The sequence below is a fragment of the Nyctereutes procyonoides genome, unplaced genomic scaffold (assembly GCF_905146905.1).
Source record: "Nyctereutes procyonoides isolate TBG_1078 unplaced genomic scaffold, NYPRO_anot_genome, whole genome shotgun sequence".
Classification (NCBI taxonomy): Eukaryota; Metazoa; Chordata; class Mammalia; order Carnivora; family Canidae; genus Nyctereutes; species Nyctereutes procyonoides.
This window is the reverse complement of record NW_026575030.1, coordinates 32,687,066-32,714,318: the sequence shown is the minus strand read 5'-3', so window position 1 is coordinate 32,714,318 and position 27,253 is coordinate 32,687,066. Positions and strand designations below refer to the sequence as shown.

The window sequence follows — 27,253 nt, the reverse complement described above, 5'->3', positions numbered from 1 at the left end:
ATGCACTGGAAGTATGGAAGTTAGACACGTCTCTCTGTCTGAAGGTGCTCCATTGAATTGTGATTTGCAAATCCCTTTATAGAAGTATGGGGAAGATGCTGGAAACTCCTGAATCAGGAAACTCTCCCCCTGCCTTAGTAGTGCAGAGTGACGCTGAGGAGCCGCATTTATTGACTGTTGGAAAGAGATTTAATAACAAAGACATAGATTAGAAGAAATACAATAAAAACATTGAGATGAGTTACTCCTGGGGTTGGAATCCTGAAATGCACAGTTTTTTCCTTCATATTTCTCTATATTTTCCACAGCTTCCTCAATAAATATATTACTTTAATGGACTGTATGGCAAAGAATGTGTGCTTTGGAGGCAAACTGATCCCTGACCAAGCCTTGGTTCTAACACTTACGATGCTGATTTGGGGCTTACTTAGCTTCTCTGGGCCTCAGTTTTTTTGTTCTGTTGTTGTTTTTATATGTGAGGTGATAATACCCAACTCTTGGGCTGTCTTGACTATTAAATGAAGTTACATGTTCAAAGCTCTCATGAGAGAGTAACCACATAAAACATGTAGTTAGACTATTATTAACTAGATGTTATTGAAATAATGTGGAACCACTAACAGAGATCTCAGTCGGTATATATTCAAGGATAATTTTCATTGAAAGCTCAACTTAAGGAAAAACTCATCACAAGAATTGCTTTATCACTTTTTGCCTCACAGTTTCCACTTATGACTTTGTTTCTCTTTTCTCCCCCCTTCACCATCTACAGGCTTTTGGTTTTCTGTTCCGCTGTTGTTAAGTATTGTTTCCCTGGTAATTCTTCTGGTCTTAATCTCAATCTTATTATATTGGAAACGTCGTCGGAACCAGGACAGAGGTGAGTTATTACAGGACATACAGACAAGGAAACAAATGATTTTTTAATAGCAATTTGGGAGGGACACAGGAAGATGGTAAGTAAGGATGGCAACAATGTGTTTTGTTGTGTGCTGGTATTTTAGGACACTTTGGGGGGGGTCATTTTCTTGTAGTTGGATATTAAGCTGGATGCTTCTGCTTTTCATTTGCTAAGATCATTTCATGGCTAATTATGCGTAAATTAAGAGGAAGGGTTGATGAGAGGAAATGTGGAAAATGTTTATCCACTCACTGCAGCTGATGGCAAAACTAGAGAAAGAAGTCTCAAGTACACACACTTGTTCCAATCCGTGTTAACGAGGACAATCTCTTTTCTATCGATAGCACTCCTCAGGCCAGCTACTCCAGTAAGAGACTCTGAGGTAGTCCAGTATATTCACTAATTAGATAGTATTTTCTTCGTTATACTCTTGCTATGTCTCAAACACTATAGGTAGCAATACAGGTGATCTGTACTTATAAATATGTCACGTCGGGCCGCCCGGGTGGCTCAGTGGTTTAGCGCCGCCTTCAGCCCAGGGTGTGATCCTGGAGACCCGGGATCCAGTCCCACGTCGGGCTCCCTGCATGGAGCCTGATTCTCCCTCTGTCTGTGTCTCTGCCTCTCTCTCTCTGTCTCTGTGTGTGTGTGTGTGTGTGTGTCTTTCATGAATAAATAAATAAAATGTTTTAAAAAAATAAAAAACAAAATAAAATAAATAAATATGTCATGTCATTCTGTCCTTATAGACTATAGATTTTTCTCTGTCTCTACAATGTCTATCACAGTGTCTTATGTATGTTAGATGTTCAAGAAGGTTTAATTAAAATAGTGAATGAATCATGGGATGAATGGATAGATTTTCAAACTGATGCTTTCAATTCTTTTTTTTTTTTTTAAGATTTTATTTATTCATGCAGAGACACAGGCAGAGGGAGAAGCAGGCTCCATGCAGGGAGCCCGATGTGGGACTCGATCCCAGGACTCCAGGATCACGCCCTGGGCTGAAGGCGGCGCTAAACCGCTGAGCCACCCAGGGGTCCCTCAATTCTTTTCTTTTTGTAATTTCAGTATCTCATAAATGCAGAGTCTGAAACATTGGGAGATAGTATAAAATGAGACACTCTAAAACAAGAGGAGTCAGCGAGAGAGAGAGAATTAATGTTTTTGTTTTCATAAGGCAGTGCATAGTTTATTAAAGTTAATGGAAACCTGCAGTTTATGGTGTTTGTGGTGGGGATTTCCAAGGGTGAAAGGCTGATAAGAAAGTTTTTTCCTGTAGAAGAAGAAAAAAAAAACCTGTTGGTTTAGAGTGTTATTTTAAATTTCTATGAAAAATTTCACTCAACTGCTACCCTTTTTCCCTTTTTATTTTGTGTCTCTTCAACTATCTTTCATGTTCTAGGTTTTTGGAACACTTAATTTTGCATAAGCCTTATATAAACACCAGATTAATTCTTGTGATTTTATAAAAAAAAAGTGACAAATCTTCAGTTTCAACAACCCCTTTGTAAAAGTAGATAAAAGTATCTGTTCTGTGGGAGGAGAAGATTACAGATCAGATCATTTTATTGCATATAAACATAAGCCCTAGAATTCATTAGTGCTCTGCAGAATGTCAAAGGCAGAAGGCTCTTTGATTCTACTTTATCCAAACATTTCATTTTTTCCAAGTAGGAATTGAAGCCAGAGAGGGAAATGGACTTCCTTCCCTAAGGTCACACAGCTAGTTAACAAGAGGCTTAGGACTAGAACCCTGGTTTTGGTCTGCTGACCTCTGCCAGAATGTTCTTCCAGCTATGATGCCCTGGAGTCCTGACTTGAAAGGCATTATTGGGCTGCCTTTATTTTAGTCCTTGCTTGCTGTTACTGCTATATTCTTTTGAAAAGTAAAGTACGAAGTGTTCAAATTCATCTTAAAAAGTCCCTGCTGGAGGAGAATCTAATAATACAATCTATTCAAGTCCAAGGTAAATTCCACTAGAGTGGGGCATTTGCAAAATAATTGTCCTTTGTTCATTAAGTAAGTCTTGGGTTTCCTGGGAAATATAATTGTTCAAGGTCTTTTCCAGTTCCTGAAGCAAAGGGAGTCAGCTCTCTTTATTCTCAGGCTTTTCTCATTTATGAAATAAGCACTTGAACCTCTATAGAATCTTGCAAGCACTGGGATTGCCATTTATTGGTGATATCTTCATGACATACGACTAACCTAGTTAATCACATTGGATGTTCAATGGCATATTTTGGGTGACTGAAGTTTTTTGCTAGTTTCAAAAATTTGCTAGTTTAAAAAAAAAAAAACAGCCAGATCATTTGGTCCCATATACTTAAATAGCTAGTAAAACTAAGTGCCAGTAATACTGGAGACTTAAACACTCAAGACCAAAACTTAAATTATACAAAAATTAGGAGAAAGGGAAGGAAACCCTTCCCTAGAAGATATTGACACCTTAAGGTTCTTTACCAAAATCTGATTATCAATTTGTGATGAAAATGGGTGGTCCTATGACATTTGCTTCCTATCATTCCTAACCTTACTTTGGGTTTTCTTTTTTTCCTCTCTTTTTCTTTCCATCATCACCCAAACAATAAAACTTTTGAATGGACGGGAAAGCATGATAGAAAATGACACCAAGTTTCTGAGCCTGGTGACTGGGAAAATGGCACTGTGTTTAGAAATAAGGAAGTGAAGAAGGGGAACTGAATGTGTGTGAATGTGTATGTGCCTGTGTTCAAAATTCATGGATAGACAATGAGGATAGGGTGGCTGAATTAAGTCTTGAATTTACTGAAGTAGAAAAGAATCATCTCCAGAAAGCCAGCCAGTGGGAAGACAAATCTAGTTAAATAAGGTTCGACTCTTTGTTAAATAAATAAGAACAGCAACAACAAAGTCTATTTTAGAACAAAATCCCTTAGTCATTGCTCACAAAAGCACAAGCAAGTTTGTAGTTTTGGGATAGAGGAGTGATCTGTAATGGTGATGTTATTTTTGTAGAAACAGTAGACTCTCTTTTTATTGTGATTCTGTTTAATGCCAGAGAGAATGGTGGTGTTCTTTTCACCAGTAAAGGTACATGCTGGAGGAAGGTTATGATGAGATAGAGGCAGTTTCTCTCTGTGCCATTCCTGATGGGATCATCATGGTTACCGCCCATGAGACAACAACAGTACGATAATAGGTTGATATGTCTTCAAAGAACATCCTATTTTCTTTTTCTTTCATGAATCTAGTTCTTTATTACTAAAATAGAAAGTGAAAAAATAAAATAAAATTTCCTAGGGAAATTTTCCACCATTCTATAATAATAGTTCTTTCTATTAAAACCCAGTTGATGTCATAAATTTGTCCTTTCCACATAGACTACAATGAAGTTAAGTTTGGAATTGAGAATAGCCTTTGATTTCTCATTAATCAACCCACCAGTGATCACTTGCTTCTCAGAAACTAACCTCACTTTGGGGGCAGATCTTAGTAGATGGTTAACCACCTCAATTTTTGAGATTTTTATTTTGAGTACCAGTTTTCTTTTGTTTGATTGAGTCAAGGCAGCATTGGCAAACAATAGAAAATTTAGACACTCATATGAAATGCATATGCCAAACTTTACTTTTTCTTCAAGTGTCCAGAGGGTTTTTTTTTTCCTCACCCTCATCATCTGTATAATTACCCTGAATTCATTCATTTCCCTTTGTAATAATGTAAACTGTAAATGGGCTCTTTTGGAGGTAACAGTGGCAGTGTTACTAAAACTCTATGTCCTGGTTGGAATCGTGTCACTTTCTTCTATTTTAAGCTTAGTGCTATAACAAATAACAGAAGTGTCCAATAAATAGCTTGTGATGGTGAAATTGGTAATAGTTGGAAGGACAATACAAAGACTATTTGTTTCGAAAATAATAAGAATCTTTGCGTAATAAGTGTACTTATGTCTCCCTGACGCAAGCTGCATGGGTGGCAGCCCACACCCCTAACCCAGTTTCCTCATAGCTCCAAGCAGAAGAAATGTGGTGCTTTACTTATTTAATGTATTTTTTAAAAGATTTTATTTATTTATTCATGAGAGACACAGAAGGAAAGAGGCAGAGACTTAGGCAGAGGGAGAAGCAGGCTCCTTGCAGGGAGCCCAATGTGGGACTCGATCCCGGAGCTCCAGGATCACACCCTGAGCCGAAGGCAGTCGTTCAACTGTTGAGCCTCCTAGGTGTCCTGAAATGTGGTGCTTTAGATGAGAAAAGTGTGAGGCAATCTTTATTGAACTGCTTAGGCCAAATTGCTGGAAGAAATCTTGCGTTCCAACATATTTTTCTACAAGAGTTTACCCTTGGATGGGTGCAGACGCCATCCGTCATATCATGTCATGACCTGATTACAAAGTCACTTACTAGCAGAACCTTAAGCCTGGGCAATCTTGCCTGAGCTGTTCTGGGTCTTTTACCACAATTAGTGGATACTGGAATTTTGGGAGGTTTAAAACATTACAGTTTCTGGTAAAGAATTACTTAAGGTTACACAGAGAATGAGAGGTGGCACCAAGATAAAAATCCCGGGTCTTTTCCTTCATTGACTACATGCCTTGTGGGGAGGTCTACATCCTTTCAGTTTATGTCTTAGAAATCTGGTAGCCCTGAAAGGCCCTCCATATGTCCACTATGTGACACTCCCAGCCCAATGTCCAGCAAGTTCGTATCTACAGGAAACAAAGCTCAAGGTCTTATAAATAAGACACGTGTAGATTATTTGGAATATTTTTGACTTTTTTTTTTTTTTGCTTGTAGTCTTAAGTGATTCTCCAAAACATTATTTCCTAGAATTACCTATGTCCTTAGAAAGAGTCACAGTCTCCCATATCACGTTGTTCAGGAATGTCCTTATCTTTGCCCAGGTATATTCTATGCTTACTGACCTTTCTGTTATTTATCCTCAAATGTATTAGGATAGGCATTATAAATGTTTGAAGTTAATATCTTGATCTTTCTTTTATCCAGAGCCCTAGAGGAATCACACCCTGAAAGTTTTCAGAACCCAGAAAGTTATGCCCTGGTCTACTTGAATCTGACTCAGGAGGAAGGCAGGAGGAAAAGGGTCTTCTCTAAGGGACCTAAAGAACAGAAGAGGTAGGGGTAAAAGACTTAAGAATTTCAAGATTTTCTACTGCCATCTAAGCTACCCAGCGCTTCTGGGAGTTCCAAAAGGAAGTCATTTTACCTCTCAAGTCTGTTGTAGGACTTGATTATGTGAAGCAATGCAGCGTTGTACTGTCGAAAGGATACTGGATTTTGAATCAGTAGCCACAACTCAGAGGCTGACTCAGGCTCTACCTGATGGCAGCCCTTTGTTCATCGTTGTAGCTCAATGAGCTTCACAGCTGCATCCAGAAAATTAGAAATCTGGACCTGATAGTTTGCCATTCTGCTCTAAAAATTGATGTAACACCAGGAGAAAAAGAAATAAAGAAATGGAAAAAAAAAAAAAGAACGGAGAACACAGGAAGGTGTTAAGGACCAGAGAACTTTTCTGAAACCACCTTTTACCTTTCTGTTGCTGTTCCATCTATTCTTCCATATTGTTCTTAGGTCCAGGAGTCTTGTTTCCTCATCACCTGGTGAGGGTAGTCACTCTATGAGGTAACTCATTGCCTGGTTAGTAACAGGTCTTTCTAGAACCCTTGGTTTCACTGCTGTTCTTCATGTTCTTCTGTGATGTTGACCACAATGACTATGGAACTGAATTCATTACTTACTAGTCAGAATAACGCTGACAACCTTTTTTTTAATTTTTTTTAATTTTTATTTATTTATGATAGTCACAGAGAGAGAAAGAGAGAGAGGCAGAGACACAGGCAGAAGGAGAAGCAGGCTCCATGCACCGGGAGCTGGATGTGGGATTCAATCCCGGGTCTCCAGGATCGCGCCCTGGGCCAAAGGCAGGCACCAAACCCCTGCGCCACCCAGGGATCCCTAACGCTGACAACCTTAACTTGACTTATCTACTTATATAGAAGAAGAAGTATTCTTGGTCCAGCAGTTCACATTTTTAAAAAAGCATTTCCTGTTCCATTTGACTTATAATATGATGGAGTTCTATATTAGTCATTGTGAACTCAATTTAGTATAATGAAAATATATAATAAAACAAAAACAAGCATTTAGGAAGTTTCCTGAATAACAGTCCATTCAAATGCTTTTCCCTCTTAGCTTCTTTTCCCATGAGTTAACTTCTCATAATAGCAGAGAAAATATGTATGGGTTTACAAATGCCTTTGTCCTAAATATATTGTTCTAACTAGTGAAACAATTTTGAACTCTTTTTTTTTTTTTTTTTTTTTTACAATTTTGAACTCTTAATCACAAGACCAAATTAGTGACTTTTTCAGTACCTTTTGTCTCTACTCAGTGACCTAGGAACTAAAACGCAAGTTGTGTTCACTGTTGAACTGAATATTTGTATATTTAGTAAGCTTTTCGTATGTTATTTAATTCTGTATTATTATATTTGTATTAAGATACTGACTGATTATAAATGTCAAATCTAAATACTTGGTTTGTGATACTTTTTTGGGAAATGTGGACATTAATGATAATCTTTATATTTTCCCTCTGTAGGTGAAACCCTCCCCTCCCCTCTATCTCTCACCTGCTAAAAGATGCCACTAACATTTCTGATAAATCACAAAGTCACAAATCAGATATCCCCGGTCGGGCCAGTGGGAGCTCTATCAAGTTGGTAACTGTGTCCTTTTGACGTAACCTGGTCATTTGGGGGGCACTTCCTTGTATATAGTCTTTTGATTTTGCTTTTAGATACCAACCTTTGAAAAACTGATTAGGTTACACAGTTTCAAATCTAATAGGAGCTTCCTTCCACCCTGCCTGGGTATCTCAGCTGCCAGATCAGGCGGGATAACTAAAGCAGCAGTTCTAAAAAATTTAGAACATGCTCAAACACATTATTGAGGACCCCAAGGAGCTTTCTTGTAAAGAGAAGTAAATCTACAAATTTACCACATTTGTAATTAAAGCTTATAAATTTTAAAAACAAAACTATACAAGCATGTGTCCTGTTAGCATCACCATCAGCGTGATGTCAACATTACCTATCACCTAGCATCTGGCAAGTTCCACAGCACACTTCTGAGAAGATGAGAGTAAAAAAGGCAAATGATGTATTGGCATGATGACAATAATAGTTTTTACTTTGTAGACCCTCTGAAACAGCCTCAGGGACAATATTAAAGACGGATGATTTAAAGTATATGCAAGGAAGGAGACCACCTTATGAGGAGATTTTGTGAGTCTCCCAAAAAAACTCCTTATTAAACAGATATCTTTTCAGTGCCTAAGCATTCCATTATTTCATCAGAACAGGGCAGGGAGCTAGGACTAGTCCTTCTTCATCACTAATACAGGTGTGTCTCAGAGATATTGTGGGTTTGGTTCCAGACCTCTGCAAAAAAGCAAATATCACAACAAAATGACTCAGATGAATTTCTTGGCCTCCCAGTGCATATAAAGTGTTAAGTTGACAGTATACTGTAGTCTATTAAGTGTGCATTAATGTTATGTCTAAAAAAAAAAACCTATGTACATACCTTAGTTTTAAGATACTCTATTGTGGGGTATGTGGGTGGCCCAGTCAGTTAAGCATCTGCCTTCAGCTCACTCAGGTCATGACCCTGGGGTCCCAGGCTCAGGATCAGGTTCCCCACTCAGCTGGGAGTCTGCTTCTCCCTCTACCTTCCCCTGTCTCATGATCTCTCTCACTCTCTCTCAAATAAATAAAATCTTAAAAAAAAATACTTCATTGCTAAAAAAATCCTAACCATCATCTGAGCTTTCAGTGACTCATAATCACTGATCACAGGTCACCTAACAAATAGAATAATAATGAAGAAGTTTGAAAAATTGTGACAATTGCCAACATGTGACACAGAGACATGCGGTGAGCAAATGCTTCTGGAAAAATGGCACCAATAGGCTTGCTAGGGGCAGGATTGCCACAAACCTGCAATTTATTAAAAAAACACAGTTTCTGTGAAATACGCTTGTAATTCAATTAAATTGGCTTATGAAATGGCTTATCAGTTACCTTGGAGGATATCAAGATACTTGGAATTAGAATAGTAGGTTGTGATGGAAAAAATTGGGGAGGGTATTAGCCAATGAAGGTAGGAGGAGGAAGGGGTGACCTGGAAACCTGTCTTGCTCTAACTCCTGCCCCTTCACCCCTAGGAGGAGCTCACCAACTGCTCCACGCTTATCCAGAATGTTACAGTTAGGGGTGCTTTCTCTGAATTTGTGAATTGGAAAGAGGCAGCATGGGCTTTGCGTGTTTACGTAAGATTGGGGAAGTTGTAAGCATTTAAGTCACTTAGAATAATTCAATCATACAGCTCTCTTGCTGGTAAAAATTTAGAAAAATTCCAAGGTGGTAATAAACCTGCCTCAGAGTCAAGGGAAACCAAAAGAAGCCTTTTTCACACAAAACTAAAACTGAAGATAATTTTGAGAGTGTGTCAAAATGAATTAATCTCCAACTAGGTAACATTTTATAAATACAGGTTCAAAGAGTACAAAATACATATTGTACCTAGAGATCATAAAGCTTTGGCAAAAACAGTTTTATTTTTTACAAACAAATTTTCTTCTGTGGCTATTCATTCTTAGCCTACCAAGAACGAGATTGAACTTTTGAGAAAGAAACCTCCCTAAATTAATTTCTAACAGCTATAATGCTCCTTTTGGGGTTTTGGTTTTTATATTTGCTCCCAAAACATTCCAGATCTGACCTCGGTCTCCCTGCCACGATTGCTCAGGCTGATGAACTTGCATGAGGTCACCCAAAACTGACTCATTTCTGAGCAAATGAACTCGGGCACAGACATCACATTCATCTGAGCCTGTGTGATCAGGAATGTGTGAAAAATGAGGCCCCAATTTTTCAGTGAATTTCCTCAGGTAACTGTAAACATGAGATGGGCTGAAACTCCCCACTGAGAATCCCAGGCTTCTGGCCCAGTGCCCTCTGTCCCTTCCACTTGTCCTGTGATTCAGCTCACACCCTACTTATCTGCATATCTTGTTTGTTCTTATCTATACTTTCAGAATCCAACTCCTCCCCCCATCCTTCCACCCGGCCCAAACCATCGCTATCTTTCTCCTTGGCTGTTGCCATAGCTTTCTTTTTATTTAGTCTCCCTGCTGTTTCTCCCTTGTTTGGTCTATTTTCACAACTTTAAAAATCTAAGTCATTACAAATCATGTCATTCTGCACAAAATATCCAAACGCTTCCCATCTTGTTTTAGAAGCCAAGGTCTTTACGCGGGCTATAAGGCTGCCCATGATCAGGCTATGCCTGACAACTCCCTGAAATCATCTGCCCCTCTTTCTCCTGATCAAGCTCTGCCAACCACACCAGCCTCCTTCATTTTGCCACCATTTGGACATGCTTCCACCCCAGGGTCTTGGCACCTACTCTTCTCTGCCTGGAATATGCTTCCACATAGTCACGTAAGCCCTTTCTCCAACAAATACTCTCTCCTGCTTTATTTTTCTCCACTGCACCCACTGCCATCTAGCATACTCTATGCTTTATTTATTTCATTTATTAGGTGTCTTCTCCCATTAGATAGTAAGCAGACATTTTTATCTGCTTGCTTTTTCCCAGCAACCAGTATAGGTGGCCAATAAATATTTTTTTTTGGACAAATTAATGTTATGGTAATACATTCTGGGAAGGAGGACTGGTTCAAATAACTTGGCACTGGAACATCTTCCTGTTCTATGAGAAAGCGTGATTGACCTAGAATGTAGGAAGAAGACTCTTAGAAATTGGTGATCATGAGGCATAGGGACAAACATAATAGATTTAGAGCCAAAAGGGGGGTTTTAAACTCCACTCCTGGAGGCACCTGGGGGGGCTCAGTGGTTGAGCGTCTGCCTTCAGTTCAGGTGATGATCCTGGGGTCCTGGGATCGAGTCCCGCATTGGACTCCCCACAGGGAACCTGCTTCTCCCTCTGCCTATGTCTCTGTCTCTCTCATGAATAAATAAAATATTTAAAATAATAATAAACTTCACTCCTGGCACTTAATAATGTGTGATCTTCGGCCAGTCACTTCATCTCTCTGAATTTACATTTCCTCAGTTATAAATGGTGTACCGAGTCTCTTACAGAGGGGCTGTAGGGTTCAAGAAGCCGTGTGTCTCTCAGCAGGCCCAAGTGCTGGGGCATGTCTGCCCCCGTGAGCTCAGAACTCCCATCGAAATAGCACGGCCTCATGTCTGTCCTCAATTGTTCTTCAATCCCTCCTCACCTGCACAGCCAGCCCCACCCTTGTCCAGAAGTGGACGTGGGGGGCTGAGGGCGATGGAGGACTGCTGGCTGGGAGCCGTCCTCTTGCTGGGCAAAGAAAAATCCAGCTGGGCTTGTCTCCAACAGAAGCAGAGGCCCCAGTACGCCATCCAGGATGACTTGGCCTCCTTGCTCTGAGGCTGAGACAAAGGGAATAAACCACACAAAAGTTAAAGTCTTTTCTGTTTAGCATTGGCTTTCTCTTTCTTTCTTTTTTTTTTCTTTACCAAGTTTATTTAAACAAGACACTTGACTTGAGGGGGAAACCATGTAGGATTAATTTCTTTTAGAGTAATTTATCTCTACTTACAGACAGATTGCCCTACATGTAACAACTATTAAAAAAAAAGCCATAAAATTGTCCTTGGTTTTACAGTGATAAATGAAAAACAATAAAATCTCCAATTGAACAAGGTACGCAAAAACCTTCATGTTGTTCTCTTTTTTGTTGTTGTTGTTAAACAGTGAGATCAAAATAACTCATTGGAATGTAAGCAGCAGGAGGTGGCAGTGGTGGTGGAGGGAAAGTAGCATTGGCTTCCTGAATGTGGTTTTGCCATCTTGCTCTGTAGTATTAACAGCCACGACCGCCATCAGAGATGGCAAAGAGCCCTCCGAAACCTTTAAAGACGATGCCAGAATTGACATCCTTGAATTCCTGGATTCTCTCCCTAGACTTAATGTTGTTTTGGCAGATCTGATACTATGTCATGACCCAAGGACCTTGCCAGAACTTGAAACGTTCCAGATAATTCCTATGGCTTAAAGAGATCCTAGAATTTTATCTTCCTTTTCCATTTGTCCTTTCTGAGAAGCCAAGGCAGTCCCACAGCTGTCTAGACATGACTGGAACTACCCGGGCAGAGAAGATAATTCTCTCTCCTCTGTCTTAGAGCTAACTTTAATCTACAAATCCCTTAGAACCACAGAATGTATTGCCCAAGGCAACTCTAGGTCTGTCAAGATGTATTTGATTTGACCAGTTTCTATCTCCAAAGTGTTACCAGCAGCCACCATCTTGTATAAACCATGGACAACAACAGTTTGAGACCTAATGTGTCAAGAGCTGATTGGTATGATGCTTCCGGGTGAGCTGAAACTTCCTGTTGTATGCCAAGGGAACAGCGCCCTTTGAGTCTCTATGCAAGGGACCGAGTAGGAATCACAGAAAGTCAGCATTAGAAGTAATTTCAGATGGGGAGACTGAGTCCTAGAGATGTCAAGTGACTCACTGAAACCATACAAGCCTCATTCCTTTACCAGGAGAGAAAAAGTAGGGAGTAGCAATTTCCAGGGTAGCTCAAAGACTCTTCTGTGGCCTGATAGAAGTGGTTAGGGGCATTGACTCAGCCAAGAATAACCATTTCCTAAATTTAAATATAGCCTCAGGAGGTCAGAGCTTTACTGGAACCCAAAATTTTCCTGAACTCCTCCCTCTGCATGAGGATCAAAGCTATTCCCATCACTGGTTTTTGATGTACTTCCAGCTCCTCTCACAGTGAACAGGTAAACATCTGGTTTGATACATATGTGAGGTTACATTCTGGAGAATTCTTTTCTTTGGCTGTCGTAATTTTGACTATCTTCAGCAAACATGTTTTTTTTTTGCCTTGGATCTTGACCATGGCGGGATGGAAACACATTCTTGGGTAGGGAGAGGAAAGTTTCTCCAAGTAGATTTAAAAACAAAAACAAAGAAAACCAAGAATCACCCTATGAAGTGAGCACTTATAAAGCCAGACTTGAATGAATTTCCATTCACCCTCATCAAGTTCCAAAACCTAAACATATCAGAGAACATGTCAACAGTGGCAAAAGATGAATAGAAAGATATGATTTCACAAGTTGGAGCTCATGTTTGGCTTAGTTTATTGAACAAAGAGATGGACGAGAGGTGATGATTTCATTCAATGAAGTTTGTAACGATTGGTTTTTACAACAAGCAAGTGTATAATAATTTTCTTACCATACGATTATTAGAGAGAGACATGACATTTCTTTTTACCATCTTACATCTTTCTGTGAGTTGCATTTATGGTGATCAGCATGTGTCTCATGGAGGGTAGCATCTATAGCAAGCACTGCTCTAGCCGCCCCACTGTACTGGGTCCTGAGAGATAGTTGCAGAGGGAGGCACTAGTAAAAACATTTTCCTGGAGAAACCTGACACTTAATGGCAGGCAAATTAACCTATCTGCATGTTTGTTTGTTTGTTTTTTTAGATTTTATTTATTTATTCATGAGAGACACAGAGAGAGGTAGAGAGAGGCAGAGACACAGGCAGAGGGAGAAGCAGGCTCCATGCAGGGTGCCCAACATGGGACCTGACCCTGGGTCTCCAGGATCACACCCTGGGCTGAAGGCGGCGCTAAACCACTGAGTGACCGGGGCTGCCCCTATCTGCATGTATTTAAAAACAACTTGTGAAATATCATGAAGTGATGTCATGAACGGGAAATAAAATTTAGAAATACGCTGATTATAATTCAGTTTATACTTTGATGGCATGTGATGTCTTGAATATGGATGATAGGGAATGTGACACTGATATGTTGATCAGTGCTGACACTGAGGTACATTACCCTCTTCTTTCTAGTTTTCTGTAAATGTTTGAAAATCTCATAATCCAAAAGTTTAAAATAAAGAACTGAGCTCCGACTTTGCTACTAACTGGGTGTTTGAAGGTGGCCTTTCTCTCAGCGAGAAAATTCTCTCCTCTATTTTCACAATCAATTCGTCTCTGTTGCCTTTTCGTGTGGTTTCCAAATAAAATCTGTCTTTAGTCAGTAACTTTGAATTCCTTACTCTAGAGTTTTATCAATGAAAATCCAATATTATTATGAAACTTTAAACACATATTTTATTTCTCATCCTCAGATACTCCAAGCTACTATAGCCAGCTCTGAGCACATTTTCAAACCAGATCCAGGGAGCTTGTGTATCTACTCACGCATGCGCTCATTTCACAGCAATCTTTCAGAGTAATTGACTAAGGATACATAATCCATTTAATGGACATCTGGTCCTAGCCTGTTATAGAATCACTTATGACTTCTGCTGTTTTTGAAAAGTGAAGAAGCATTTGTGGGTGCTGTCCGTGCATTTGCTGAGAAATGATTCTCAGATCAGAGTGCATTATATTGTTTAGGGCTTCAAGTAAAAGACAGTACTGTAAAAACTTACTTTCTTGAAGGAATTGACCTACTACCTCTTCTCTGATTCTAATTATCTAAATGACTAATTTACTCTTCTTGCCTTGATTATCAAGAAGGCCAAGTCCAATTAAGAAGTTACTTTCCAATTATGAAGATAATAAATAATATATGCTCATTATAGAAAAGTTATAAAGGACCGAAAACAAGGGAAAGAGAGACATCAAAGAATTAACCCATTATCCCATCATGCAGAAAATTCATTAACATTTTTTGTAACGGGATCCCTGGGTGGCGCAGTGGTTTAGCGCCTGCCTTTGGCCCAGGGAGTGATCCTGGAGACCCCGGATCGAATCCCACATCGGGCTCCCGGTGCATGGAGCCTGCTTCTCCCTCTGCCTATGTCTCTGCCTCTCTCTCTCTCTCTCTCTCTCTCTCTCTCTCTCTGTGTGTGTGTGTGTGTGTGTGTGTGACTATCATAAATAAATAAAAATTAAAAAAAAACATTTTTTGTAAGAGCCCAAATATGACAGCCAGTTAGTGGAATTGAACTTACCATCATGGTTGATGTGAGAGCTCACCTCTGACTCGGTTCTGATTTTCCCAATTTACTACTTTTTAAGTATATGTGTTTTGAAAGTGTTTCAAATCACTTTGGGGAAGAAGAAGGGCAAATAAAAATTAATCCTTAAAATAATATGGTGGTAATACCGAGTAACGATTGCCAAATTTGCATTTCCTGGCATAACACCTATCTGACTGTAAGATTATGAGGATTATATCAGATGCATCTGGTCACACAATGAAAATTTCAAAGTACTATAAAATAATGATAATAAAAACAGCTAGTGCTTATTGAGTACATTGCTATTTTGCCAGGCAAAACAACCCTATGCAAAGGCACCACCGCAGCATTTCAGCCTTTGGTATTACTAAATAGTTCACTTGACTCTTTTGTGGGAGAATGAGGTCCATGCCTTAATCCAGAATGGCTGGAGCTGCCAAAAACTAGACAAGGTAAAGAACTGATTGCCCAGAGAGACGTCAGAAGGAGTGAGCCATGTGGCCAACCTTGATTTTGGACTTCTAGCTTCTAGAACTGGGAAAGAAGAAGTCTCTGCTGTTTTAAACCACCAAATCTGTGGTAATTTGTTATGGTAATTACCACCAAATTTGTGGTAATTTTGTTATAGGAAAATAACACTTTGATCCCGAAAACAGAGCCAGAACAAGTTCAGAAAAAGTAAAAAGTTGCTTTTCTTTTTTATAGATTTTATTTATTTATTTATTCATGAGAGACACACACAGAGAGGCAGAGACACAGGCAGAGGGAGAAGCAGGCCCCATGCAGGGAGCCCAATGTGGGACTCGATCCTGGGACCCCAGGATCACACCTTGGGCCAAAGGCAGGCGCTCAACCACTGAGCCACCGAGGAGTCCCCAGAAAAAGTAAAAACTTGAACTGATTATTGGCATTGTTCAAGAATGCAAGGGGCATGACTTATGAAATCATGAGCCTCTGGCAATTGGAGTGGTGATTTAGTGGTTGACTAGTCAGGAGGACCGGGTTCAGGGACTGGAATTGGGAGTCTTTTAAAATCTGTTATGCTTTTATTTTCTCTGATTTACATATTTCTGATGATAGTTTTCTGGAATCACTTCTCAAAAATCCCCAGATTTTACTCACCTCATTTTTCCATGATCTCTGATTGGCTTAAAAATAATACAGTTAGATCCAAACAGGAAGATTAGTTTCCAGGGCCAGAGGAAGCCAATGTTGACCATAACTGGCAAATAGATTTGGGAATACCTGTCAGGGTTTTACATCCTTGCAGTCACATCCCTGAGGTGGATTCATCTGATGCTTTCCACGTTTGTAGAGAAGCAGACTTCCCCACAGGCTCCAGCATCGTCAAAATGATGAGCGAAGCTGGCCAAGCAGAGTAGGTCTCACGGGCTCAGTGGGTGCCTCTCCTGGCATATCCTACGGTATATTTCCAGAATGTTCTTTAATTTATCATTTCATTGGTCAAGTCTACTGTCTCCTGTGCTTCCCTTTGGAAGATTGCTTGTGGGGCTATGATTAGTTAGCCAAGAGCAAGCTAATTCTACATAAACAAAAGATTTCTTCCACAATTCCAAGACTTGGAAAAGTGGTGAAGTGCTGTTTACATAACCCCAAACCCTGTAATATGGCTCTCTCTAAAAAACAACCATTTGGAACAGAATATACACCCTCACGGTATATTTTCCTTGTCTAAACAAATCCTGCTCTCCCTTTCAAGGTACAGTTTACTCCTCTGGAAGAATGTTCTCAGATTTTCCAGGTTAAGATCCCATGGTACGTTTACAGATTTATATTTTAGTGCTTAATATATCACTTAATTTTTTCCTTCAGTGTCCTGTGAACAAAATCTATGTCTTATTTTTTCCTAAGCATCCCCTGTGGCACATAGGAGGTGCTCAGTAAATGTTTGTAGAATACATTAAAGTTGCTTCAAATTTGGGATCATGAAATGAACTTACGCCGTTTCTATTTGAAACAATAGGTGGAAAAGGGAAATTGGTGAATGTATTACATGTAAAGGCACAACTGTTGATTCCTGGGAAGCTCAGGAGCCTGAATTTCTGGGTCACAACAGATGTCTTTCTTCTTGTGGGTTAATTGAAAATGTGAAAAGCATTGAATTAAATCATGACTGAGTACTTAATGTCTATAAAACTCAGTAGACATTTTAGCATGTATTTTGGTAATTTTTTGCTTAAAAATCTAAGAGTGCCTGTCAATATTTGACCCACACGGCTATCCTTACCCGCAGGAAATTTCAGATAATGTGTTGAGAGCCTCCTGGGGCCCAGTGATTCTACAGACACAGTCACCTTCTGGGGGTTAATACTCACAGATAAACATATGGTGGCTGAGATTAATGACAAAGACAAATGTCACCCCTCTTCCTTAGAAGCAGACCTGCAGTACAAATCCAGGTGAGCAGGTTCTAAAGTCCAAGCTCTTTTTTTTTTTTTTCTCTATCTTTCAATAGAAACCACCTCCCAGGGAAGCAGCAGCTTTTCTGAGAGCTGCCAGTCAGATTATGAAAAACGATACTGAAAATCCAACCTTGGAGATCAAGAGGGAGTCTCAAACTTTTGCACACTCCTCACAAGACCTTGCCCCCCTCGATTTCTCAAACCACATCTTTGCCACCATTGCCTGGCATATCTTTACCCCTGTTTAAGTCAATCACTGCAAGAAGCCCAAGAGTGACTCCTAGGAAAGTGCTCATTCCTCTAGGCACTAAGCTCCCCTTTCCTGACCCTGCCTCCCACCGATCCCCAACTCCGGGAATCCTTCACCTCTGTTCCCTGGAACTCTTTCTGTTTTTTGCATTGATGGACTGATTGGAGTATAATCTATATACCATTTTATATTAGTTTCAGGGGCACAACATATTGATTCAACAATTCTATATATTTCTCAATGCTCAGCAAGGTAAGTGTAGTCACCCTATCACTTTATGTCAATGTTATTGACTATATTCTTTATGCTGTACTTTTCACCTCTGTGACTTTCTGATTTTATAACTGGAAGTTTAGGGGCACCTGGGTGGCTCAGTCAGTTAAGTGTCTGTCTTCAGCCCTGATCAGGATCCCAGGGTCCTGGGATGGAACCCCACATCGGGCTCCCCACTTATCAGGGAGTCTGCTGCTCCATGTCCCACTGCCCCCTCCCCTGCCTTTGCTCTCTTTCTCTCTCTCTTTTTTAAAGATTTTATTTATTTATTCATGAGAGAGAGAGAGAGAGAGAGAGAGAGAGAGGCAGAGACACAGGCAGAGAGAGAAGCAGGCTCACTGTGAGTGGCCCCATGCAGGACCCAGTCCCAGGACCCCAGATCTTGCCCTGGGCCGAAGGCAGACGCTCAGCCACTGAGCCTCCAGGGCGCCCTCTCTCTATCTCAAATAAATAAATAAAATCTTTAAAGGACAAAAAGGAAAAAGCTGGAAGTTTGTACCTCTTAATCCCCTTTATCTATTTCAACCAGTTTCCTAAATGTTTCCTTTCATCTTTTGCACTAACTGAACCCCATGCCCCCTCAAGAACAGAGTCCCCCAGAGCCCCCTGCAGTGGGTTTTGCTGGACCTGGGTATGGCGTGGGGAGATGTGTTTTTTGTCTCCCTGACACTTTGAGGCCATTTTCCTTCCTGATTCCATATAAAGCCCTTTCTTTGAATCTCAAATGGCCAAATAATTTACTAACCTGTCCTCTTTCTTAGAGTCACCTACCTCCTCAGGTCCTTCCCCTTATCCCTTGACAACCTTAGTCCCTGGCTAACTGTTACTGTCTCCAAAACGACTTCGGTCATAATTATTGGTTATATGTACATAGACGGTTCTTTTCAATTCCCATCCCTCTTCTCCTCCACTAACCTAGCCCTAGTCTTTATCCTACCTCAGGCACTTACTCATTTTTTTTAAGATTTATTTATTTATTTTAGAGGACGGGAGGGGCAGAGGGAGAGGGAGAGAGTCTCAAGCAGACTCCCTGGGGACCATGGAGCTGGAAGTGGGTCTCCATCCCACTACCTGAGCTGAAACCAAGAGTCAGATGCTCAACTGACTGAGCCCCCCAGGTGCCCTTCAGGCACTCACTCCTATGTTCATGTCCTAATCTTGTTTCTTACAGACACTGCTACTCATTCATGACCCCATTTTCACACCTCCTACTGCTGTAGGCCACACACTATTTTTCCCATTTACTTCCTCAGGTACCCCAACTCCAGCTAAACTTTGTCTGTAGTTTTCTTGTCTTTTTTAAAGATTTTATGTATTTATTCATGAGAGACAGAGAGGGGGGGGGGCAGAGACATAGGCAGAGGGAGAAGCAGGTTCTTATGGGAAGACCGATGCGGGACTTGATCCCAGGACACCAGGATCATGCCGTGAGCTGAAGGCAGATGCTTAACCACTGAGCCACCGAGGCATCCCTGTCTGTGGTTTTCTTTATTCTTTATCTGTTGTTCTCAGTGGAAGACAATTTCGACCCCCAACGCCAACCCCAGGAGATACTTGGAAATGTCTGGAGACATGGATGGTTGTCATAGCTGGATGCTAAGAAGATGCCTTTGGCATCTAGAAGGAGAAGCTAGAGATGCAGCTAGACATTCTACAGTGCACAAGACAGCCCTCTGCAGCAAAACATTATCCAGTCCCGACTGTCAATAGTGCCAAGGTTGAGAAATTCTGCTTAATATGACCAGGATCCTCAATATATTGATTCTTCTAGGGCTTATGGATTGCATTGTGTCCTTGAAAAAGAAATATTGAAGTCCTAATCCCTGATTCCTCATAATGTAAACTTATTTGGAGACTAAGTCATTGCAGATATAATTAGTTAAGATGGGCTCATGCTGGAGCAGGCTGGGCCTCTCACCCAATGACTGGTATCTTTATAAAAAGAATGCCATGTGGAGATCCAGAGACACAGGGGAAAAGGCCACATGAACATGGAGTGATGCACCTACAAGTCGGGGAATGCCAGAGATAGCCAGGAAATTACCAGAAGCCAGGTAGAGGCGCGGAAGGAATCGCCAGGAAGAGAGAGTATGGCTCTGCTGACACCTTGATTTGAGACTTCTAGCCTTTGGAACTGGGACACAAAAAGCAATCCAGGTTGTGATACTTTGTTATGGTGGCCCCAGGAAGCTATACTTGTGGTTTCACTAAACTTTACTCCATTTGTGGCCTCTCTTGCTGCCTTGCGCAGCTAAAATAATGGTGATCGCTGATACAATAGAATATACAATATCACTCCAATCAGGAGGCAGAGAGATTGAAATCTGAGTATATGTTACAGTATTTATCTATCCAAATCAAGAGATAAAAGATTGTAAGCAAATATGATAAAAGTTTGGGTAAGGATGAAACTGGGAAGAAGGCAAAGACTTATGTGATTCACCAAATTGACATACCAGTAGGTTCTCCAGTGACATAGCAGAACCCTTAAACAAGGCCTTACTCTCTACACCCAAGCTGACTCTTTTTGGGGTGTGCTTTGTATTGGTTAACATCTTCCAGATTTTACAAATCCTTGATCAATGACACGGAACCCCAAGTCCTTGGCATTGGTGTCAAATTTCTGACCAACGACTCCAAGTGTGTAATCTCAGTTACTGTGCTGGGTCTGAAATAATGGTTTTGTTCCACTTTTGATTAAATAACTTTGACAACCTGAGAAAGAGATGATGAAATAATAGATATGGTGCTTTTTTGGTTTTGTATAAATTTATTTTTATGCAAAGATAGCAAGTTTAAAAATAATCTTACTGCTTTGTGCATTCTTTGTATTAAAGACATTTAAGAGAAACTAACACAGTTAACAAAGTATTTTAACTGAAATATTTGGGAGGGTTACCCATTTTTGCCCATTTGCAGTTTAATACTTAATATAATCTGATTTACTAAATGTATGAGTTTAGGGGGTTTTAAAATTCATTTTAAAAATTATTATTGGGACGCCTGGGTGGCTCAGTGGTTGAGCGGCTGCCTTTGGCCCAGGGTGTGATCTTGGAGTCCGGGGATCGAGTCCCACATCAGGCTCCCTGCATGGAGCCTGTTTCTCCCTCTCCATGTGTCTCTGCCTCTCTCCCTGTGTCTCTCATGATTAATAAGTAAAATATTTTTAAAAAATTAAAAAATAAAAATTATTACTGAGATATAATTGATACACCATCGTTTTGGTGTCAAGTGTGCAACAAGTTGATTTGACAAGTCTGTGCATTGCTCAATGCTCCTTATGATCATAAGTGTAGTCACCATCTGCCACTATTATGTTATTGCAATATTATTTTATTTTTTTTTAATTTTTTTTTATTATTTTATTTATGATAGTCACAGAGAGAGAGAGAGAGAGAGAGAGAGAGAGAGAGAGGCAGAGACACAGGCAGAGGGAGAAGCAGGCTCCATGCACCGGGAGCCCGACGTGGGATTCGATCCCGGGTCTCCAGGATCGTGCCCTGGGCCAAAGGCAGGCGCCAAACCGCTGCGCCACCCAGGGATCCCTTATTGCAATATTATTGACCATATTCCCTATGCTGTACTTTTCCATCTTTCTGACCTGTTTACTTTGTAAATGGAAATTTGTACCTCTTCTTTTTCTTAAGATTGTATTTATGTATTCATGAGACACAGAGTCACACAGAGTCAGACACTTAACTGATTGAGCCAACCAGGTGCCCCCTTTTCTTCTGTTTCTTAGATTGTACAGATAAGTGAAATCATATGCTATTTGTCTTCCTCTGTCTGAATTGTTCCACTTAGCATTATACCCCCTGGGTCCATCCATGTTGTTGCGAATGGAAAGATCTCTTTCTTTTTTGTGGCTAAGTAATATTCCACTGTATATAAATACCATATCCTCGTCATTCATTCTTGTGTATGGATAGATAATCTATATCTTGGCTATTGTAAATAATGATGCAATTAATGTAGAAGTGCATATATGTTGTCAAATTAGTGTTTTTGCTTTCTTTGGGGAAATACCCAATAGTGGATTTATTGGATCATATGGTATTTCTTTTTTTTTCATATGGTATTTCCATTTTTAACTTTTTGAGGAATCTCTAACCCACAATAGTTGCACAAGTCTCCATTCCCACCAACAATGCACAAGTTTTATTCTGTTCTTTATTCTGTTCCATTGATCTATGTGTTTATTTTTGTGCCAGTACCTTACTGTTTTGATTACCACAACTCTGTTGTAGATTTTGAGCTCTGGGATTGTTATACCTCCAGTTTTGGTCATCTTTCTCAAGACTACTTTGGTGAGTTTAGTTTTTATGATGCTTAAGAGAGTCATAGGTAAATGTATATCTTTTCTTTTGAGCTTTATTAAAGTTGCTTATATGTTTAGGAAGGTTTGTTTATGGGGTTTGTATGTCTGCTTTCTTAAGTGCTTGGGATTCTTGGGGAAATCCATTATATGAAATATGACTGTAGCTGTAATATTCATGGGAATGAAAGTAACCAAGTCTGTAAATGTGCTTAAATATATAGGAATATTCAAATTATCAGGTTTATATATTCATTTGTTGAATTATACAGATTCAAAATATAAAATAATTTTATACGTTGTATCTAAAGGATTATGCAAATTTCACTTGTCAAATATATAAGCTAACCTAACAATAAGTACAAACTGCATTTGATTTCAAACTAAAAATTCTTAATTTACTAGAATTTTGCAAGTTAAAGGTTTAGAAAAAGTACATTTTAAATTTATAACTGTAGGCTATTGAATATCAGTGATAACACAGGCTACTGTAAGTATTGTTTTCTGTACACAAAAGCCTCTATGAGATTTTAAAAAAAAAGAGCCCAATTGATGTCAGCCTGTGATGGTTCTAAGAAGTCTTTCTTAAGAGAATGACTCTGAGACTGGAAATAATTGAAAAAGTTAGCCAGGACAGAAAGCCTGAGCAGGAGAGAGGAATGACCTGTGAAAGGAACACAGAATTTCAGTCTTCCTGGAAGTAAAGGATGAAATAGGAATCCCTAGGGAGCTAAATGTCACAACTCCTTATTTGGAAAACTATTCAAGAGGCAGCTAAACAAAGCTCTCCAATATGCCTCCCACTTCTAAAGCACATACTTGTTCGGATAAAAATGAATCTAACTGCCTTCCTCCAGACCTTTTTCCATGAAGAGGCCTTGGTGGGCAGCGCCAATTGGGAAACAAGGCTTTGGTTTGTGCTTCGTTCAACAGAATCTGGTGCCAGCTCTGTGGCTCAGGAAACAAAGCTCAATTGTATCTTCCACTCCTCTCTCTTTTTAATCTAATAAACTTTTCTGATGGGCAATGGTACCAGTCAGGCCTCCCCCCTGGTAGCCACAGGATCTCCATCTGCATTGAGGTCAACACACAGGCGTCAATGGTAGGAAGCAGAAATCAAATCAGTAGGAAACATGTGAACAGAATAAAATGTGAACTAGACCTCTGCTCTGCTGCTGGTCCCCCCAGGTTCCCTGGGCTCCTCCTCCTGCATTCCCACAGAGCCTCCCAGATTCACTAGGGTTTGACCACAGGTAGCTTTGGCAGTTTCCATACATCTGCATTCTCAACTCAGGGCCTTCATTGGCATTTGCTGTTTCCTCTACTGGAATATGAACCTTCCCTGCTTTGTCCACTCCTATATTTCCAGTATCCAGACAGCATTTTCACATAACGCCTCTCAGAGAACCTGTGTGAGTGAGAACATGAATGGAGACTAGGAAGTATAAGAATACTCTTTCAGTGGCCTCTTCAGCATTTTCTGGTTTTATTCACCAAAAAAAGGAGATAGGGCCCCTCTGGTCAGCACCAGATTTGTTCTCTGCTCTCCATACAGGAGATGCCCAGCACCCTTCAGAAAGCTTTCTGGAAAACTCACAAAGCAAAGTCTTTTAAAGGTACAGATGGACTGTGTGTACTCAGTCTTTTTTTTTCCCCCTTCCTACTGGCAGTTCTTTTATTTTAAAGATTTTATTTATTTATTTGACAGAGAGAAATAGAGAAAGCACAAGCGGAGGAGAAGAGGGAGAAGCATGCTCCCCACTGAGCAGGAAGCCTGAACAGAGCCCTGGGATCCTGACCCCAGTTGAAGGTAGATGCTCGAACAACAGAGCCACCCTGGGATCCCTCATACTGGCTGTTTTAAGTCCTGCTCAACCACATGGAATAAGAGACCAGAATAAAGTATAACCCAAACAGAGTCCTTCTGTCCAATGTGCAGCAAATCCGATCATTGAGACATCAGGTTTGCAGCAAGGAAAGAGTTTATTTGGGAGGCAGCCAAAACAAGAAAAGACTGGAGGATTTCTTAGAGACACTTCATGTTCTGCAGATTTTTAATTCTCTTTTTAATAGGCTTTTTTTTTTTTTTACTTTAGAGTTGTGCATGTGTGTTTTTTCAAATAGACTTTGGTTTTAGGTTCAAAGAAAAATTGAGCAGATGGTATGAGGTATCCCATATATACCTTGCCTTCCTCCCATGTACAGCCTCCTTCACTATCAACATCCTGCACAGAGTGGTACATTTGTACCCACATTGATACATCATTATCACCCAAAGTTCATACTATATATTAAGGTTCACTTAGTGTTATATATTTTATGAGTTTCAACAAATGTATGATGACATATATCTACCATTATAGTGCACATAGAATAGTTTTATACTCTAAAAATCCTGTGTATTCTCTTCATCCTTCTCCCACCCCTCTCCCTGTAGGCTCTGGCAATCACTGGTCCTTGATTATTTTGTTTTTTCCAGAATGTCACATAGTGGGAATCATACAGTATGTTGTCTTTTCAGATCTGCTTCTTATACTTAGTGACACGTATTTAAGTTTCTTTCATATTCTTTTCATGGCTTGATAGCTTTTTTTTTCTCTTTTTTTAAACATTACACGATAGTCCATTGGCTGGATGGAGCACAGTTTATTTTTCCATTCACCAAGGACGTCATGGTTACTTTCAAGTTCTGGAGATTGTAAATAAAGCTGCTGATCCCAGGATCCTGCAATCATGACTTGAGCCCAAGGCAGACGTTTAGTGACTGAGTCACCTCGGCGCCTCTCTTTGTATATTTTAGATAGCAGTCCTTTATCAAATATGTATTTTGCAAATATTTTCTCCCCATCTGTGGCTTGTCCCTTCATTCTCTTGACTGTGTGTCCCATGAAGAGCAAAAGTTTTTAATTTTAGTAAAGACCAGCTTATCAATTATTTCTTTAGTAGACTGTGCCTTTGGTGTTGTATCTAAAGAGACATCACCAGCTGCCTCCCTCGTTGGCTGTCCCTGGTCCTGCTGTGTGCTCGTTCAGTGTGGACCTGGTACCTCTTTTGTGAAGGGGCTGCTGAGGAGACTCTGGCCCTCACCACGGCCAACCAAAAGCCCAAGGAGGGAGTCAGGACTGAGAACCACAATCATATTAATTTGAAGGTACTGGGGCAGGATGGTTCAGCCTGCTTCTCCCTCTGCCTATGCCTCTGCCTCTCTCTCTCTCTCTCTCTCTCTCTCTCTCTGTCTCCTATGAATAAATAAATAAAATCTTAAAAAAAAAGAAAACTATAATTTGCTTTCACCACATCCTGACTACTATAGTATTCTCAATTCTTTCATTTTCCCCTTCCCAATTTCTTTATTGCACATAACTGTGTGTAAGTGCACAAGCATATTGTATTTTTTTAACTAAATGGCCAGTGATATGTTTTGATTGACATCAAATGGACATGAGATGGGAAAAAGGAGGTCCTGTGAAAATACCCCTTTCTCCATTCTTGGCATTCAGCTCCTGTCTTTCTATGTCACAATTTAACAAAAAAAGTACAACATAAAAGTCCTTGCATGTCTTGTTTGATTGGAGAATTTCAATGGTTTTCATTTATTGTTGCAAAATCAAGGACAATTTTATAACTTTTTTTGTATACAGTTGTTACATGTAGGGCAATCTGCCTTTTTAATTTTTTTTAAGATTTTTGATTTATTTATTCACGAAAGACACACAAAGAGAGGCAGAGACAGACAAAGGGAGAATCAGGCTCCTCACAGGGAGCCCAAGGTGGGACCCAATCCCCAGACTGGAATCATGCCGTGAGCTAAAGGCGGAGGCTCAGCTGCTGAGCCACCCAGGCGTCCCCAATCTGACTTTAAGTAGGTGTAAATTGCTCTAAAAGAAATGAATCCTACATGTTTTCTCTTCAAGTGAAGTGTCTTGTTGTTTAAATAAACTTCTTCTTATTAAAAATGGGGAAAAAAGTCATCATGGTCAAGTTCACCTGTATTTTTCTCCTACATTATCTTCTTGGACGTTGACAGTTTTGCACTTTCTATATTTAGGTCTATGATCTATTTTGAGTTACTTTTTATGAAGGGTATAAGGTCAGTGTTTAGATTCATTTTATTATGTGTGAATGTAATAAAAGTTCTTCCACCATGAATAGTTGAAGAGACTGTCTTTGCTCCACTGTTTTGCCTTTGCTCCTTTGTCAAAAATCAGCTGACTATATTTTAGGGGTCTATTTCTGAGCTCTCTATTCTGTCCCATTGATCTATTTGTCTTCTTTTTCACCAATACCACACTATATTGATTACTGTAGCTTTATAGCAAGTCTTAAAGACGATAGAGCTGGTCTTTTGACTTTGTTCTTCTTCAATATTGTGTTGGCTATACTTGGCTATTCTTTTGCCAATTAATATAAACTTTAGAATCAGTTCATTGATACCCACAAAATAGTTTATTGAAAAGTTTTTTAAAAGATTTTATTTATTTATTCATTAGAGACAGAGAGAGAGGAAGGCAGAGAGATAGGCCGAGGGAGAAGCAGCCTCCCCACAGGGAGCCAGATGCTGGACTTGATCCCAGGATCCCAGGATCATGCCGTGAGCCAAAGGCAGACACTCAACTGCTGAACCACCCAGGTGTCCCAATTTGTTGAAATTTTGACTGGAATTATGTTGAGTCAAGAATAAATACCATCTGGACAATAATGAGTCTCCCTATCCATGACCATGGGATAGCTTCCCATTTAGTTCTTCTTCACACTCTTTCATAAGACTTTTGTAGTTCTCCTCATATAGATTTTTTTTAAAGATTTTATTTATTTATTCATGAAAGACACAGAAAGAGAGAAGCAAAGACACAGGCAGAGGGAGGAGAAGCAGGCAGAGGAGAAGCAGGCTCCATGCAGGGAGCCTGACATGGGACTCAATCCCGGGTCTCCAGGATCACACCGTGAGCTGAAGGCGACGCTAAACCGCTGAGCCACCGGGGCTGCCCTCATATGGATCTTATACATATTTTGTTACAT

General features: G+C 40.0%; 1 protein-coding gene across 6 annotated transcripts in view; it reads left to right on the top strand.

The window, feature by feature from the left end:
- Positions 1-27,253, top strand: part of LOC129503687 (OX-2 membrane glycoprotein-like) — a 108,643-nt gene that overhangs the window by 11,781 nt on the left and 69,609 nt on the right. For 5 of the 6 annotated variants that reach the window (XM_055315983.1, XM_055315980.1, XM_055315977.1 and 2 more), the window contains 3 exons: positions 773-880; positions 22,167-22,226; positions 23,943-24,044. In XM_055315983.1, the coding sequence (XP_055171958.1) occupies positions 773-880; positions 22,167-22,226; positions 23,943-24,044 (270 nt within the window). Of the gene's footprint in view, positions 1-772; positions 881-5,890; positions 7,441-22,166; positions 22,227-23,942; positions 24,045-27,253 lie in introns of those variants that run through there. The other variant, XM_055315981.1, reaches the window with a different exon arrangement.